The sequence below is a fragment of the Venturia canescens genome, chromosome 2 (assembly GCF_019457755.1).
Source record: "Venturia canescens isolate UGA chromosome 2, ASM1945775v1, whole genome shotgun sequence".
In the NCBI taxonomy this organism is placed as follows: Eukaryota; Metazoa; Arthropoda; class Insecta; order Hymenoptera; family Ichneumonidae; genus Venturia; species Venturia canescens.
In genome coordinates this window covers 29,427,044-29,445,984 of record NC_057422.1, presented here as the reverse complement: position 1 = coordinate 29,445,984, position 18,941 = coordinate 29,427,044, and the positions used below count along the sequence as shown (strand labels likewise).

The following is an 18,941-nucleotide window of genomic DNA, read 5'->3' as shown; positions in this document are numbered from 1 at the left end:
CTGCTGGTTTATTAACGGTGAAGCAGCGGGAAGAGGGAAAAGCAGCCGGTATCAAAAAATCACCCTCGTAAAGACGCGCATTGCCGCTGATCTCATCCTCGCATTTCGTCATCTTATAAACGCTGACTTATGCTGGCGGCTGTCAGGGTCATGGTAAACCAATACATCAGCCAAGACATTGGCTGATTTCTCCCACCACTACCCCCCTGCGACAATGGCGGGAGATGCTGCACCAAAAGATTGTTGTCAGCTCTTTTCTGCGCTCAAGGTAGGGATACGGATCTGCCGAACAGGAGGTTTAAATCGCTCGAGTTCTCTGATGAGCCGACAGTACTCCCGAGTCGTCGCATAAGTAAACGCCGTGAATTGAAAGCACTCTTAGATATCTTTTTGCACGATATTGCAACGCTTAAAGCAAGAATACGCGACATATCAGAACTCCACGCTTTAACAGTGGCCGTAAAAAAACCCGATCTGAACAATGGATTTCTCGCTCGTCAATCAAACAGGCCTTTTGGAGTCCGTCTACCCCGTCAAAAAACTGGCCGATCTTGAACTAGCCAAAGATTACCGCATCACATGTATTCGGTTCGTCGAAACGAGATGGGGCAAACGAATCGTCATGGACGTGGACAACTCGTTTACATGCTTCCTACCGTTAAGATTCGTGAAAGTTTTCGAAGATAAGAACGTTTTATTCCAGCAGATGTGCGCTGCAGCCTCAAACAATAAATTAATCATGGTGTACCACGGCACGGAATACAACAGACTGGAGTTCAAACCTGCTGAAGAATGATCATAAACAGGTATGAGGCAAAAACTTATTTATCATAAATCTGAACACTCCCAAATGTACACGAGCCTCTCTCTCACATTATGGTATCTCCGTCGCCCTCGTTACAGAATCGTCCGACCATCTAAGCAGCATACCTCACAAGCCGCCGCTCCATGGTCATCGGTCCCGTCGTGAAATCGGCCGAAAACCAAAAAAATATCCACAAAAAATACCCCCTACTACTATATGTATTGCGAATTATGCACCATATTATAACCAGAATTGTAAAATTAATAAGAGCTGAAATATATATATATGTACGGAGAAAAAAATAAAAAAAAAGGTGGTGCACTATGGTGACACGCTCATCCACGCTCCGCACCCCCGCAAACCGCTCACCCACAACGCCGGCCGCTCGGCCTAGTGGGGGAAAGGAGTGGGGATAGGAGTGGGGATAGGAGTGGGGGTCGCCATAGTGCACCACCTACTACTGATGTAAAATTATACTTGAATTCACAATGCTATCCTTATGGTAATATGAATTTGAATATAGAACAAAATCAGTATGCAGTACTGTACGATATGTATACAAACTTTCAACCGATGTACTACAATAAGGAGGCCGAACCATGGCTTACAAAAGCGGATTTTCTCAAATTTGCACCTCTCATTGTGATTGACTGCTCGAAGCAGAACGATTCTCTCAAGTCTGGACCTGTTGATGTGCGCCTCGTATTTGAAACAAGCACAAATATTCCAGCACAAACATGCGCATACTGCCTCATTCCACACGATCGCATCGTTGAATACAATCCTGTGAGTGGTGGGGTGAGAAAATTGGTATAAAACCGTACCATCAACTTCTTCGGCCATCATGGATTTTGTCATCGATCTACAAGGCTTCAAAGGACCCATCAATGAGTTTATACTCAAAGAAATTTCAATCATTCGTGCGGACGTGAAGAATGCTGAACCTCTCACACTTTTCTTCGCACCACCGTATGCATGGGATTCTCTGCCGACAAAGTATAAAACGACAAACAAATGGCTGGAACGTAATTTTCATGGATTATCATGGGATTTTGGGGTAATACCATACGATGCGGCAAGAGGAATAATTGAAGCCATTTTACGCGGCACTCATACCATCTTCATAAAAGGCTGCGAAAAATCTTCATGGCTGACGAACTTTTTGGATCTGTCAACGGAGATTGTCGATTTGGAGACTTTGGACTGCCCATCGTTGAAAAAACTGCCGAAAAGTCCATCGAAATGCAACCACCACCACCACACCAACGAATTGAAATTCAATTGTGCAACGAAGAATGTAAAATCTTTGCAAAGCTGGTTATACGTATATCATGCATTATGTAATAGAGGGATCTTGGAATAAACAAAACAATTTTTTCATAAATGTGGAATTTTATTTATACAATATTCCTCCTCCTCCTCCTCCTCCTTCAACATACATTTCATCGGTGATTCAGATATATACATTTTTGCGTTGAGAATATTAGAAATCTCTTTGAGAAAATTCAATAGCGTTCCAATCACCACTGAGATATTTCATGTATAGTTGTCCACAATGAGCCGTTTCCAGAAGTTTCTCGAATACCGCTGGATTCTGGTCGAATGCTTTGACAACTCGCGGTGGCAGGAATACGGTGAATTCATTCCTGATTTCGGCGACGTATCTTTTTCCCCATTTGGTATTTGCTGTCCTCACGTCCGAGACGAGATATTCCTCGTTGACTTGGAGTTCTTTCAGCTTCTTGGCGGGGAGATACTCTGACTTTGCAATGATATTGTTGATGGCGGAGAATTCCATTATGGATATAGTTTTTGAGATTTTCTTTAAAGAGCAAGTCTTGACTCAACTTTACGAAGACGTGAAGTGATGCTTTTTTCTTCTGGACTCTGCTATTTGTAGTTTTTCCATCTATCCCTACCCCAAAACTGGATCATCCCCTTCCACACGCTTTCAAACAAGTTCAAACGTGATCTATATTAAAATCGATGCAGTGTCCTTCGGTGGTCCTTTTTTTCTGTACAGGCTCTTCGATTCCGCCGACGTTATGAACACGTGCATTCTAAACTTGTTCAAACACGTTCACAGCATTTCCTACAATTTCGACGTTGTGCAGCAGGACCGTCAATATGGTCGTCCATCGATGATACATTCCAATGTTCAACGCAACGACGTAATAATGCAATCTCACTATCGGATTTGTAGTATTCGGGTAAACGATCCCACAGAATATCTGTATATTCACCAAAGTATTCCTTGAAGATGGTTGGAGATATAATTTGGAGCTTCTCCGATGTCATTTCACAGGGATTTTTTATCCGCAAAGTCCCATAGATGTTTACAAGTCGTTCCATAATCGAGCACTTTTCACAATTTCTACGTCTGGGTCTAACTGAATCAATATGAGTTCGCACCCAGGGTTGATTGAAATGATCGTAGCAATATTGATATGATTGTACATGAGCATCACACTGCAAATACTTGGGTAAACGATCCCATAACGTAGGAATGGAATTACTATAATGCTTTAAAAGCAAAGCCTTCGGCAATGACTCAAGTTCATTTTCCGTTAATGTCGATGGATGTTTCGCCGGGTGGACCGCATACATACTTGCACATCTCTCCATCTCGACCTCGACTTTAGAAATGATCTTATTTTTTCTTTCCAATGTCTTTTTGAAAATTTCCTCTCTTCACACGTCTATCATTGGAGTTTTCTTATGAGCCGTTTATACTCTATCCCTTAAATCTATTCATATATGTGGTTAAGAGGAATCTAGATTGGGAAAAATGATGTGGGTGGTCATTTCTGTAAAAAGTTGCTAAAATACATTTTTTTTTTCTTCAAGTGCTCGTAAATCTCTATCTGGTAGTTACTATGGGTAAGGTTTCACATCCTGCCTAAGTCGTAAATTTGATTATGAATTTCATGGGTAATTCGTAACGGTTAGAAAAAAACTTCCGCTCTTTTCCATCTCGTATTACGGTTCCGCAGGTCATTGTAGGTATGAATTTTCCCCGCAGTAAAAGAATATAGACTTTCTGTTGGAAAAGTTTAGTTGAGGATTTTACAAATTTTGGAGGAAAGTCGTTGGAGGGGGGATTCAATGCTTGCCATTAGTTGAAGTGTCAAGAGTATGCGAAATCCTACCACCCTCTTTTTTTTCTTCCTGCGAAGACTTGAAAAGGACATTTTTCCACGAGAAAAATCATTCTATCTTCAACAAGTCGTTAACGATACATCAAAGTTTTTTGAAACAAAGTTTGCGAAACCTTATTAAGGAAAAAAAACATAATGTCTCATATCGAAATTATCGACCTTACAATTGAGGATGTTGTTGAAATCAAGTGTGGTGGTAGTGGTGAAGTTAATTCCGATGTTGAAATCATTGACATTAAAAGTGTTAGAAGTGAACGTGAGGAATCTTCAAGTATCGAAAACTACGATACTGAGGATGGTTTAAGTCTCTATGAAGAGTTCCAATCATATTGTAGTCGATCTGCGTCACTCAATTATGGTACTGACGTAGGCCACTCGGAATATAAAAATGATTCGCGTCTGACGATGAAAAAACATCTTGAATCGGTGGTGAATATAACACCAATGTCTCAAATTTGTCGGATTCAATCTTTTTACGCCGATGATCGGGAGTATTTCGTCTGCTCGGGCTGCTTCGTGCAAGACCCCGAGGTTTACGGGCAGGTAACTGCCCAATTCACACATCTGCGGGGACTGTATGACCAGCTAGATGATCAGTGGTGCAGTAATTGTGGGAAATCACTCTCACTGTTCGTAGCAGATGGAATGTGCGGAATATGTATGCACTAATGGTAAGTTATTTCTTTTATATGTATATAAATTTTGTCCAAAAATTGAAAATTAAGATTTGTTTTTTTTTTGTTGCAGGATACTACCCCACGATGCAAAAATAATAATAAGAAAAAAATTAAATTGTTAAAATATGTATAGACCTAGAGATAGTCAACATTATTATTTTTGTTGAAACATTTTTTTTCATTTTTCTTTCTCAATCTTTATTATAAAAATGTAACTAGTTTTAAGAATAAATAGAATTATATCGATTTCATCTCATTAAAAATCTTTCCTAAAATCCCCTCCCCAGAACAACCCTCTTCCATCTCTCTGGCCATCCCCTCCACACACCGCAACGGTTCCCCCTCCCGTAACGGACCCTGCCCCGCAACGGACCCTGCCCCGCAACCGCACTCCCCCGTCCCCGCACCCCCCTGAGATCCCTGGTCCAGAACTCTCATAGCTTTAATACTCCTCGACCATGGGGGTTGAAGTTTTCTGTTCATAATACATGGAATTTTTCTGCGTTTGTGGTCACGATTATACTGTGGGCCTCAATACATTTAGAAAATCTTGAAATTTCCATAAATTGTTTTACAAGCATGTTGCTACACGAAAAAAATTTTCAATACTCCTACCCTTAAAATGTTGTATAGCATCACTATAAGAACCCATTAATGCGCAAAACGACAGTTTTGGACACACAATTTCAAGTACGCAGTTTTAACTAAAGAACAAAATCTGATATAGGGGGTTTTTGAGAGTGCTCTTTCAGAATCTTGCATTTATTTTGTAAAATTAAATCAAAATCTTCATTATTTATTCGTTTTTAATTGAAAAGTCAAGATTTTCTAACATTTTTTTTTTCAAAGCGATTTCCCTTACTGTTGCTGCTCTCAAATAACCATATTATCGCCAGCAAAGATGTTCTTAAGGTCTGACGAGTCCAGAACACTGGTTATAAACATTTTTTTCTTACTCAGTTTTTGCATAATGGCGGCTTTTGCAAAACAGCAGGATGAAAATCTGTATGATTTTTTTTCTCGAAAGTCTTGACATAACAAAGAAATGTTCCAGAACAAAAAGTATTGAGAATCTTCTAAAGAATACGTGTGATTTTTTTCAAAAATTTTCTAGCTATTTTTGTATTTTTCAATTTCGATAAATTTTTAAAATATTTAAAAGCTTTGAAAAGATTCACATTCTTTGGATGATTCTAAACAATTTTTGTTATATAATTTTTTTTTTTTAAGTTGAAACTTTTTAAGAAGAAAATTATGAACCTATTTATTATTCGATGGGAAATAATTTTTTTTTCAAAAAGTTTCAACTTTACAAAAAAATTATATAACAAAAATTGTTTAGAATCATCCGAAGAATGCGTGTGAATCTTTTCAGAACTTCAAAAATTTTACAAAATTAATCGAAATTGAAAAATACAAAACTAGCTAGAAAATTTTTGAAAAAAATCAGGCATATTCTTTAGATGATTCTCAACACTTTTTGTTGTGTTACATTTCTTTGTTAAGTTGAGTCTTTCGAGAAAAAAATCACGCATGCTGTTTTGCAAAAATCGCCATCTTGGAAAAACTGAATGAGAAAAAAGTATTTATACATACTTTTATAATACTGGTTATAACCAATGTTCCGGAAAGGTCAGACATTGAAAACACTTTTGCTGGCCTTAATATGGTTATTTGAGTGCAGCAACAGTAACGGAAATCGATTTGAGGGGAAAAAACGTTCAAAATTTTTGACTTTCCAATTCAAAACGCAAAAATAATGAAGATTTTGATTAAATTATAAAAAATAAAAGCCAGGTTCTGAAAGAGCACCCTCAAAAACCCCCTATATCAGATTTTGGAGAATTTTTCTTTTGTTTTTCAGTCAAAACTGCGTAATTGAAATTGTGTGTCCAAAAATATCGTTTTGCGCATTAATGGGTTAGTATGATGATGCTATACAACATTTTAAGGATAGGAGCTTTGAAAATTTTTTCCGTGTAGCAACATGCTTGTAAAATAATTTCTGAAAATTTCAAGGCTTTCCAAACGTATTGAGGCCTACAGTAAAATCGTGACCACAGACACAGAAAAATTCCATGTATTTTAAACGGAAAACTTCAACCCGCATGGTCGAAGGTTAAGCATTGTTTTAAACGACCCCAAACAACGACCACCCTAATACACACATATACACACACGCGGACATATTTTATTTCGAACTTAAATTTTACTTTGTTGGAATTGAAGTGAAAACTCTCCGTGATTATCAATTTAGTCTTTTTGATGAAAAAATTTCCACCAATGCAAAATGAAAAAAATACTGATTTCCTCAGTTTCGATTTGCCAATAGAAATTTTGTAATCAAGCACTTTCGAATAGTCTGTTATGCGTTTACAGACAATGCGATTATACTGCCTTTCTATATTTTTGTAGTCCCTGGCTCTTTTTCGTCATTCCTGTTTTGGGTTATTTTATTACAAGACGATGCCGCGTCTTTAGATATTCTGCAATAACAAACATCGACAAGTTTGATGATACAATCAGAGAGAGCTGATGAGAAAGAGCGGAGGCATGGATTTTTATTTCTAATGTTTCAGAATCCGGACTACATCTCAAGATATATATAGAAAAAATCTCTAACCTTTCTAAATATTTTTACCATCAATCCGAACGTTGTTGACAATTTTCAGTTTTTTTTCCATTACACAACACTCTTGGATTCCTCAGTCTTTATCTCTTTCTTCTTCACTTTTTTCTCACCACTTTCACTAAAACATTGTACTGCTTTTATTTATTTTCTACAGAACCGGAAAAAATTGGAACAGTTTCGGTGAATTGTAACATTCGCGATCTTTATAACCTCATTTAGTTAGCATTGAAATAATACACCATACGTCATATCATAACGGAAATATATAGGTATATACTTGTACTACCGACCGGGATATTGGTGAACTGTCAAATTCGCGATTTTTATAACCTCATCATCTATCAGCATAAACAACACACCATACGTCATACGACACGAAAATATATAGGTATATATTGGTATTATGGCACCAGAAAAAAAATATATCGGTATATAAAATGTATTATGGCACCAGATTTGTCACTAGATATAAAACAAATAAACATCAAAAATGTGTGCGAAAATCCGACCCATTTTTTGATGCAATTAAAAAATAAATAATTAATATCTCTTCAACGCGTCAAGCTACAGAGTTCGAAGAGGTCGCAATCGAAAGAAAAAAAATAATAAAAAATATGTCAACGTATAATATTCTCCGGAATGATATAGTTAATTAATTATTGAAGAAACAAATTTTGAAAATTTTCGAAAACAATTGGAAACGCTATCGCTCCGGCAAAGAGTCTCTGGCAGCAACTCGTCATATCTTATAAATGTACTTGTCTCAGAGTCGCTGCCGCGACTCTAGATTCTCTGAATAAAACGATTCGCGGTGGTGGGGGTAAAATTGGCATGTGATTTTCTTTAGTTGCGAAGCTCATGAGTTATGTACGGCTTTGAAAATTGAACTTTTAGCTAATTAAGAAGTTCTCTGTCGAATGAGCCCAAAATTAGCATTCTCGGTGGCGTATTTGCTGAGAAAAAACTTTGTACGGCCTCAAGATTATGCAAAAGTTACTAACACATCACAGATTTGACGTATACGTTGTAACAAGATTTTCCCGGGAAGGTACGATCTGTCCCTTCTCGGCTCACTCACCTCGCCTCGCGCTACCCTCCGGCTACGAGGATGAACTGGGCGCCAGGTACCAAGTACCGTCGAATTAATCGACTTGATTTTCGTCAATTCTCGTGATGGTAATGCAACGCAAAATTAAAGTCCAGAGTGCACGACGGGAGCGAGTGACCGAGGACGGTCCGACTACTCAGCTCATCTGAGATACAAAAGGTAGAAGGGGGGATCCTTGGGGCAAAGTAGCGGTCACGAAACACAAAAGAAATAGCCCACAACAAAATATAAAATTTGAAACAGTATGAGTCATTTATTCACAATTTTTAGCGGAAAACAAATTATACAGGAGAGAAATACGAGATCGCCAATTAATGTTTAAAAAAATAATATTTTAGGAAACGATAGTTTAGATTCGCCAGTTAGACGGAACAAGATAATAATTTGTAGAAATGATAATTTTAATTCGCGATCGCATTGGCCCTGTTTACCAGTAGGTAACTAAACGTCGCCAACGACCTACCCGAGTTCGCAAGGTAACTACAGGCAATAGGTAATAGGTAATAGGTAACTGCTATGACGGAAATTGTAACGCAATGGTCACTAGGGCAGGGTAGGCAACAAAGTGACCACGGTGAGACAATTCCAGGTAGATTACGCGGGTGTCGTAAGTAGCGCAAAGGCAAAAGGTAATCGACACCTGGTAATTTACTACCCAATAATTCATCCGCGAGCTAACCTACCACACGGCGACAGGAATCACAAAAGATAGAAGCCCGCGATTTTGGGCAATGCACGGACGCAACGCGAAAGACAAAAGATAGGCGAAATTATGATCGACGACGGAGAATAACGCAATTTTACAATAGAATACTTCAAAAGAGGTAACAGAAAATACTTCGATCGTGAGACAAGAAATAATACAATAGCAGGCACGAAAGAAGGCGCAATATAAAAGAAACGAGAGAACAATACTGAAAAATAATGCCTTGACTAACCGCCGTACATCCCGAACGCGACAATGAGAAAGAGAGAGAGACACAACGAAAACATCGCGCGGCTAGCGCGCTCGCTAGGGCTCTCGACATGTGCAGGGAAAGAGAGACAAAAGAGAACTCAAACTTTACTGCGCGTAATATTCCGCGCTTTATCAAAACTCGAACGAATAATCGTTCACACCATCTTCAAAATCAGATAGTAATGGATTGAACCAGATTAAGAGTGAATCCTCTGATAGAGTTGAGCATCTCAATAAACTGCACGAAAAATAATGGAGATTGGGAAGTAGCGGCCGCAATCTCGCTCGCTACTTCGCCACACAGGTCTCCCTCAAAGAAAAGGCCACCAGGCAACAAAACTCAAAGAAAACCGGAACTAAATTCTGAAACAATACGCTCAATTCTACCAAAGAACCCGGGGAGAAAGAGTAGTGGGCTTACCGAGGAGATCACTCGTCGCACCCGAAGAATAGACAAAAGAGACCTAGATGACTGCAGACTCGGATTTCTGACTCGCCGGTGAGGTGATCGGAACAAGACTCCTTGTGCGAACGAGTGGTCCTCAATATTCGGCGCCATCCCCACCACTAGGCCCGCGAACCGCAGCGCTCACACGCTAGGCGTGAGCCAGAGCATAGGCTCATAGTTCACGCTTTCGCGGGAATTCAAATTAAGAAGCGTCACGTCGGTAATTTGCCTCCCTGTTGCTTTCACCTCTCCCGTCCGTTTGAAACATTCCTCCCGACTTAATTGCCGCGATTCGAGTGCCTTTCCTCTTGGGGATCCGGCGGGCAGCTCTGAAGGACCGAGGGGAGGCCTCCCTCATGGCTTCGGACGTCTAGAAGTCATGGTGGGCCCACGACATAAACCACCAGGCAAAACAGCACCTTGGCTCCAGAAAACTCCCCCGAATTCCACCTGACGAGGCGCCGTATCGCACGGACCGTGGCACCCGAATTTACGGTGTAGCGGACGGTGTAACTCTCGGTTACTGCAGCGGGAGAGGCACGGGCGGCGTTCAACGAATGGCCTATGCCAGCATGTCCTCTCAGCCGTCTACTGGTCGAGAACGATGCTCGTAACTCGAAGACGGTGTGGGAGAGTGTTTCTCGCGAACGAGGTCGGGTCGAACAACAGCAAAGCATCGTCACAATAAAAGACGGTTCGCAAACCCAGTCGCGGAGGCGACACCAAATATCCCAAAACGACAATGAAATTTTACTTTAAATAAACGTCAGATTAAATCCAAAAATAGACAACGAAATTCTCTGTAAATAAACGTCAGATTAAACTCAAAAATAGACAACGAAATTCTCTCTCTTCCTGCCACGTAGGTAACAGGTAGCTAAAACTAACTAAAATCTCTCAAATCGGTAATGTAGGCGGTTTTTCGAACTTAATACAATAATTACGCAATAATGAGTCCGGCTCCGACCAACACCCGACGAGTCGAAAAGTCGTGGAAAATGGGCCGTCAACCCGGTCCACTGGTCGACACAATTCGTACGAGTGGCGGGGCAAAATGTCACGTCACAACGTATACGCGTTCGATGTAGGTTAGTGGTAGTAGAGATGTGTCTCAACGCATTCTGATTGGCTCTCCGATCTCAGCTCAATCCAGCTCACCGACCACGTTCAAACTCTATAAGGCCCGCTACACACAGTCAATAATGTTGCACAATAATATTGCACAATAAGTTTGTATGGTATGTACCGGGCCATAAATTTAAGATCGCTCATACTTCCATTCAATGATTGCAATTGCGCAATATTTCAATACTACATCTACATATTCAATAATATTGTGCAATCACCTATATTGCGCAATATTATTGACCGTGTGTAGCGGGGTTAACGTTTAGCACTCTAGCTGACTGACCATGTTCAGACTCTACGAAAGTTTATATATTTATAACAAACGTTATTTCGGACATAACGAAGTGCGGTATGTAATTAATAAACAAACGCAGTTTCGACATAACGAAAATTAACGAAACTCGGTATAAATTTTAAAAAAAGTTCGTCGTCTAGTGAAGTGCATATCATATCTATTATTTTATTATTTATTTATTTTAAATGATAGTGTGGTGTCATAATATTACGAAAACTGGACGTCCTAGTAACTTCGATGTGAAAAGTGTCAATAGTGTGATCGAAACTCTCCGAGATCTCAAATATTATTGTTCGAAAATAAAACCGAAACAGAACCTACTTTCGAGCCTAATCATCGTTTCAAAGCATGACTCTATGAATGAACAATATATATCTATATATATTGTACAGCCATATCTGTCAGTTTTTGATGGTATGAGCAAACGAGTAGCAACAGCGATCTAAATAATAAAATTTCGGAGAAAACAGTGCGAGATGTGTGAATTCGATCTAAAGTAAAGTTCTCATATATAACTATAAATTGTGTTATGTAAGTTTCATGAAAACAGTGCGGGTTAGTTTACTCCCATGTCAATGATTTGCGAGTGTTTATTGATATATAAAATATCAGCGTTGAAAAATTTCTACTCGTATAAACACATTGACTTTACGTTTGTTTACGAGATAATTTTGTTGCAATCCTTTTTCTTATATTCTTTTAAGCCCCTAGGAAAAAAAAGGTTGGGACAACTACATTGATGGTCCCTCGTTTGCTAATAATTCCATCCATAAAAAAAACTTATAAAAAATTTTTTTAAAAATTGTAAAAAAAAATACAGAACAATTCGAAAAAAATTTCACAAATCTTGAAAAAACATTATATTAAAACAAAAACTAATCTGTATCTATTTTTTAAAGTGTCAAAAGAATCAAATAACAAGTAAAAAATAAAAAACCGAAAAATCGGTCTTGAAATCATTTTGGAAACCGACGCCTCATATTTCTTATTAGATTCGAACAATCAACTGAAAAAAATTCCATCTAATTTACGTGCGGCATTAAAATTTATTATATTAATTCGAGGCCAATTAATTTCTAATGAACTGAAAAAAGTTACCACTTGAATTACGTGCAGCATTAAAATTTATAATATCAATCGGTGGACAAGTATTATATTAGTAACTCCAAATTGTGACATTATTAAATTCTTCTAAGAAGCTTTTAAATCCAAAAAAATCACATGAAAGCTAGTCATATGTTACTCTATGGTGGCAGAGACTTATAAGAAAATCAATTCTTCTCAGACTTTCAGGATCCTCTGGTATTATTCACAAAATTCGACGTCGATTGGATCGATACAAATTATGTTTAAATATGTGTTAAAAGTACTTGTCCGGCCCATTGTCCGGAGAAGCGCGTAAGGAACGTAATTTTGATTACGCCTTTTGCCCGAACGGGTTAATAACGACTCGCCTTTGGTTCTCACTTCCCTCGCTCACTCGGAACACTCCTCTCGACTTGATAGCCGTGATCCGGGTGTCTTTCCTCTTGGGGATCCGGCGGGCAGCTCTGGACGGACGAGGGGAGGCCTCCCTCACGACTCCGGACGTCACGGGAACGTGGTGGGCCCATAAAATAAACCACCAGGTACAACAGCACCTCGTCTCCAGAAAAACTCCCCCGAATCCCACCTGACGAGGCGCCGGTTCACACGGACTGTGACACCCGAATCCACGGTAGTGCGGGCGGTGCAACTCTGGGTTGCTCCAGCGGGAAGGACACGGGCGGCGTTCAAACTATGGCCTATGCCAGCGTGCTCCTTCAGCCGCCCGCAAGTTCGAGAGTGTTATTCGGTGCTCGTTGACGGTGTGAGAAGAACGATCTTTGTGAGCGAGGTCGGTTCAAGCCATCGGAGTGCCTTAACCAAAATAATGCTGGTGGAGGGGTCTTCGGGGGGCGACAACACCAAATATCTCCAATATCAAACGAAGCTGTCAAAATAAACGTCATTAGGACTTGAAACAGGCAAACTAAAATTCTCTCTCTCTTCTTTGCACGCGGAGGTAACAGAAGGTAGGTAAACAGGTAAATGTCGCTAGCAAGGTAATACACGGGTTACTAAACTAATACTTAAAGATACGTGACGCTGAGTCTCGTTCCGAACATCTCCCAGTGAGTCGAGGGGCGTCCAAAAATGGGCCGTAAATCCGGTTCACTGGTCGACACAAATCGTACGAGTGGCGGGGCAGAAATGTCACGTCACAATGTATATGAGCATTGGCTTTCGACGACAACAATTTCAGCCCCATTCGCTGAAGTAGTAAGCAGCTGAAGACTTAAGTAATGAATTTCTTTGTTTATATACTACAGTTGAAACCAAAAAATGAAATGATTTGCAATCTGGCGGCTTTACAGAAATATCAAAGTTTACAGGTACTCGCTGCATACCAGTAATACAAACTTTGATACTCTGGGGAAAAACATTTCAGAATTTCCTGAGCCATTTTTTTGAAAGTTATTATGACACATTCAAGAAAAAACGTGAAAGACATATGGTGCATATTGAAGCAATTTTGTATGTCTCCATGGTTATACGTAGATAAAATATTTGTTCGCATCCAAAAATGATCAAGTGTAGACTTGCGAACATGAATTTTTCAACCCATAATGCCAATCGCAAACATGGTGTGGATATACTCAATATATTTGTCGCTTAATCATGTTGTTAAACTTGAGGTGTCCATTACATTACCAAGATACAAATTTTGATATCACGAGTGTTGTGTCCGCGAAGACCGTCGCGAAGGGACGAGTTATCAAGGACGAGTATTTAAGGGATTTAGGCCAAAAGAGCTGAACTCCAACTCGATACTTTTACAACATGTTAACAATAAGTTTATTTAAGAAGTTACAAATTCGAGGTTTTATTGCTTCGAGACCAATCGTTACAATTCTCGTCAAAGACTGTCGAATTTTGGTTAGTTGGTAAATTTATAGACTTGGGGGTTTTTCCCCTTCTCGCGACAATATGGCGTGATATTCTTTCTCGAAGTTTCGGTGATGACATCGAGGGTCGATGCGCTCGTTCGGGAACGTCGATATTTCGCCGTCGATGCATTTATGCTGAGAACGCTTAATTTATATACTCTTTATTTTAGGAGTGCGATGTACGGGCACAACATCCCTCCCCCCTTCGGGAGACGAAATTCATTTTGGCTACTTTTTCGCACGGAATAAAATAATTAAATTTGAATCATTTCGTAGTTATGTTTGTTTTCTAGTTCCTTTTTTCTAGTTCCCTGTTTAATGTAAGTTTTTTTTTTGAGGTTACAATGAGCCATTTTTGTTTGCGTTTTTCGATTTTGCTTTTCTGATGACAATTTTGTCGTTAGTAGATTCAGATGCGAGTTCTTTTATAATTTTTGGTCTTGCCACGAAAGTCGGGGCTAGTTCGATATCATTAGTTTGTTGTATTAATCGAATTCGTTGACAATGTTTAGCTTTGAAAATTGTTAATATGATGATTATTAAAATGATCATAGTCATGCTAATGGCACTTATAGAATAATTTCCGATTATGTGATAGGGATGTGCCCAAATATTTGGTTCTTCATCTAGTTTTTTCTTAAGGATTTCGATTCTTTCTCCTAATGCGTTCGTTTCTAGTGGATTGATAATTACTTTTGATGGTACGCTGTAATCGAAAATTGAGTGATTAGCGTTTACCATTCCAATCGCATTTGTTAGATTATATAGTGGTATAAATGTTATAAATTCGTGTTGTCGTAGTTCGTTTAAAGATAACAATTGAAAATTTATCGATGTGGCGGAACATTCTCCGTCCAAAGCCAGTAATCCTGTATTGTGGATTATTTCGTGTGTCGGAGATTTATTTTTACAATCTATTCTTACGCTTTCGGGTTTTGGCGCTACGAATAGCCATCTACCTTCTTTTTCTAGTGCGATTATTAATGTTTTCTCGAGTTTTACAATTCGTTGATTACATGATAGTTTTTCGGGATTATTTCCTAAATAAATCGCTATTTCGCATGGCGTATTGCCGTTTATTGTTTGTAGTGACTGTTTAGGTTTGTAATAATAGATATTGTCGACTTTTCTGGCTTTGTTTAAATCTTCTTCAGACATTGTTATATACATTCTTTTGTAGTTGTCAACGATTATTATTTTAGATGTAGTTTCTATGAATTGGAACTGATTTTCATTGATTTTCGTAGGTAGTGGGTAGACTTTGTTGACTTTCAAAATTGAACTTTCGATTAAAGGGAATTTTATGATTAGAACAAATCGTAGTTTTGCTGTATAGCTAGTGATTTCTGCTGTTTTCAGTAAGTTAGTCATTTCACTACTCTTAACGTTTGTTGGAAAGTTTAATCCTTTAGGAATGTAGGGAGTTGCTTCTATTAGATAGTCGGCCAATTGTTTGGGTGAAATTACCGTAGGGTTTATTGTTCCCTTGTAAATTTCTGTTAAAAAGTTTGCTAGTTGATTTACGTCGCTTGTAAAAGCTTCGACTGTCGCTGTAAATATGTTTATATTTTCGTCTATCATTTGTTTCCTTTTTATTGTTGAAAATTGACCTTCTACCGTGTTTTTAATTCTTTCTATCATATGCATTAAATTGTCCATTTTGTCTATTATTTCGGAAGTAGATTCGTTGTAGAGTTTTAGTGTAGATTGTAGAATTTGTACATTTTCTTTTAACATATCTTCGTCAGTTTTTTGTCTTGTTATTATGTCGTCAATGTTTTTATCTATTTTTTCTGCGTCATCTTGGTCGAGATTCCCAGTCATTGCTTTGATTACTGTTCCTAGACCGTTAATTAATCCTCTTTTGTTTCTACTTTCTCCTGTGCCTACGAAGTTGTATATCGCTGTTATTGAGGAACTGACTTTCTTCAATAACGGTTTTAATGTGCTGTCTACGGTGGAACATAGTGAATCGTCAGTCGTTTTGTTGCATAATTTTTCCAAAGTTTCTAGTGTTTTGAATAAAACGTCTGCTTTTCTTTCCATATAGTGTAGATCCATGTGGATTACTTTCCTTTTACCAAATATAATGATCCTATTTCCTCGAAGTATATTTCTGGCGATGTTTGAAAATTGTTGATTCGATATTCATTGATTACCGACGACTCGATCCCTCCTACGACTGCTATTGCGCTCGCACACCTGTAATGGGTTGTTTGAGTTAGTCGCTAGTCGGTCGGTACGGGAGAAATCAACTTATCTCGATGTCGGTAAGTGCGTCGGGTGGTTATTGTTTTGAAAGGATTTTGACCCTATTTTCTGTTTCTTTTCCGACTACTTGTCAATTCGCTGAATCTGCGTTTTGAACTTTCATTTTACCGCGAATGTTTCTCGTATTCACTTAGTGTACTATCGTCTTTGAGTGCGTTTCGTTTGCGAGAAAAATGGCCAATATTGTCCATATCAATTTGAGAGAAGCGATGTTTTTCGTCGTAGCGGAGACCCGCCGTAAGGAAGTGTCGGTGAGTTTAGAATAAAGTGGATTGTGTATAGATATGGATCTATATAATGAATTTATTTTTAATTTTTTTTTTTTTAACATGTTTCTTCTTCTTTCTTTTCAGCGCATTTTGTATGGGCCCCCTTTGCCGAAACGGCGTCGTGGCACCACTCTGGAGTTTGCGGCACGTGTTTTCCGTGAGGAATTTATTGTAAGTTATTTTCATTTATTTTATTTATTTTTATTTGTATAATTTCCTATTTTATTTAATCCCCTCTTCCTTTTTTGTTGCAGGAATTTATTGAGGATTTTGCCGAGTACCGTCGGTATTGTCGGGCTGAGCCCAACGACGATTTCGGTCGGCCCCGGGGAACCGAGGGGTTCGACACTGGCTTCATCCGTTGGATGTTTGAAGGGCGGTGGGGCCAGCTACACCCGGAAGATGACTGGGATCATCCGGCCTGGTCCCACCCTTTGGGCGTTGCCTCCGCATATGATACCGATTAAACTGTATTAAAAAATGTGTTTTGTTTTGTATATTTTTGTTTAATAAATCGACCCGTTTGTTTTTGTATTTATGATGTGTTGGTCCCTTTATTTCCTTTTATGTATATATTCTCTTTATATTATTTTATTTTTATCTTATATATTTTTATTTTATGTATTTTTATTTTATCTGGTTATGTGTTATATATTTTGCGTAAAAAGAAGATTTGTATATCATATATTTTCTTCCCTTTATCATTCCGGGTTTATCTTCATTTTAGATTTTCAAATTCTTTATTGCGTTTTTTTTTTTGTAAATTTTTCCTTTATGTTTCGCGTGTGCTGTAATACCGGCGAGGTTTACTACGGTCGGTTAGTGGGTAACGTAGGGCTTGATTCGCTCCACGTGTACTCGGACAGTTTTGCGTCCCCTGCCGATACTGTAGTTCACTGATGAATCCTTGCTTTTTATTTCAAACGGTCCTGTCCATTTTGGCGTTAATTTCGCTGACCTTCCTCGACGGACTGTTGGGTCGAGCAGCAGTACCTTATCGCCAACGCGATATTCGGTGTTTTTTGCAGTTTCCCATTGTTTTTCCGCTATTTTCTCCTTTTTTTCCATTAATTTTTCTCTCGCGACTTGCCAAGTCGCTCGCAATCGTTCTCGGAGTTCGGCTGCATAGTCGTCGTACGTGTATGTGGTTCTCGGCGGCTCTTTGAGTGCAGTCGGTAAAACAGGTTTTTGACCGTACCTCAACTCGTACGGGGTAAATCCTGTAGATGGGTGAGGTGTTGTATTGTATGTATACATGGCGTATGGTAGCCATAAATCCCAATCCCTTTGATCCTCTTGAACAAAATGTTTTAGGTATTCTGCCAGAGTGCGATGGGATCTTTCCAATGCTCCGTTTGATTGCGGATGATATGCAGTTGTTTGAATTTTCTTGATGCGTAATAATTTGCACGTTTCCTTAAAAACGTCGCTCAGAAAATTCGTTCCTTGATCGGAGAGAATGGTTTGGGGAGGTCCATGCTGGCAAATGATCCGAGTGGTCAATGCCCTTGCTACTTCTTGTGCCTCCTGATTTTCCAATGGAATTGCTTCGGAAAATTTTGTTAATAAACATTGTGCTGTTAGAATGTATTTATTTCTCCGGTCGGTTTCGGGTAGAGGTCCTACTATATCGACCGCGCATTTTTCAAATGCTCTTTCTGGGGTATCGGTGATAATCATCGGTGCTCGATTTAGTTTCGTTACTTTATTCTTTTGGCATTTGTCGCATTTCGCTACGTATTCTTTTATTTCCTTTTTCATTCCCGGCCAACGATACTTTTCTTGAATTCGTTGAGTCATTCTTTTTACTCCGGGGTGTCCTCCGAGAGGTGTGTCGTGATACTCTCGTAGTATTGTTTTTCTGTCTCCCTCTGACAGGTTCATCGCGTCGGAGTCGAGGTGTTCGGTTTCACTCTCGCTATCTCCTTCGTCGCTGTCCACTATATGCGTCCCATTTTTCTCTTCAACCACACTCGGCTGATTATCAAGTCGGCCATTATGATTAGGGCTGGACCGATTGTCCGAGGAGGCTAGTGTTGTTGAAGAAGATGGAGCGCGTCGGCTCTGATTTTTTGCGGCCTTCCTCTCCCTCCTTTTTGCAGCTGATCTGCGTTTTTGTTTTGACTGCGCGTGATTGCGTATATGCGACTCACAAGGAAAGGTACTTTAGTGTCCGCCTCCGATTTTGATAATTTTTTTCTATGTTATAGTCCATCCAAAAAT

General features: G+C 39.1%; 1 protein-coding gene and 1 long non-coding RNA gene across 7 annotated transcripts in view; one reads left to right on the top strand and one right to left on the bottom strand.

Annotated features, from left to right (window-relative positions):
- Nucleotides 1-18,941, bottom strand: part of LOC122406617 (solute carrier family 23 member 2) — a 1,354,473-nt gene that overhangs the window by 918,849 nt on the left and 416,683 nt on the right. Inside the window, exon 3 of one of the 6 annotated variants that reach the window (XM_043412171.1) lies at nt 14,364-16,380. The exons of the other annotated variants lie outside the window; for them this stretch is intronic. Within the exon in view, the coding sequence (XP_043268106.1) occupies nt 14,518-16,239 (1,722 nt within the window). The 5' untranslated portion in view covers nt 16,240-16,380 and the 3' untranslated portion in view covers nt 14,364-14,517. Of the gene's footprint in view, nt 1-14,363; nt 16,381-18,941 lie in introns of those variants that run through there. 6 annotated transcript variants of the gene reach the window in all.
- Nucleotides 306-1,153, top strand: LOC122406628 (uncharacterized). The gene is made up of 2 exons (XR_006260026.1): nt 306-806; nt 904-1,153. It is a non-coding gene; the product is annotated as an uncharacterized lncRNA (long non-coding RNA).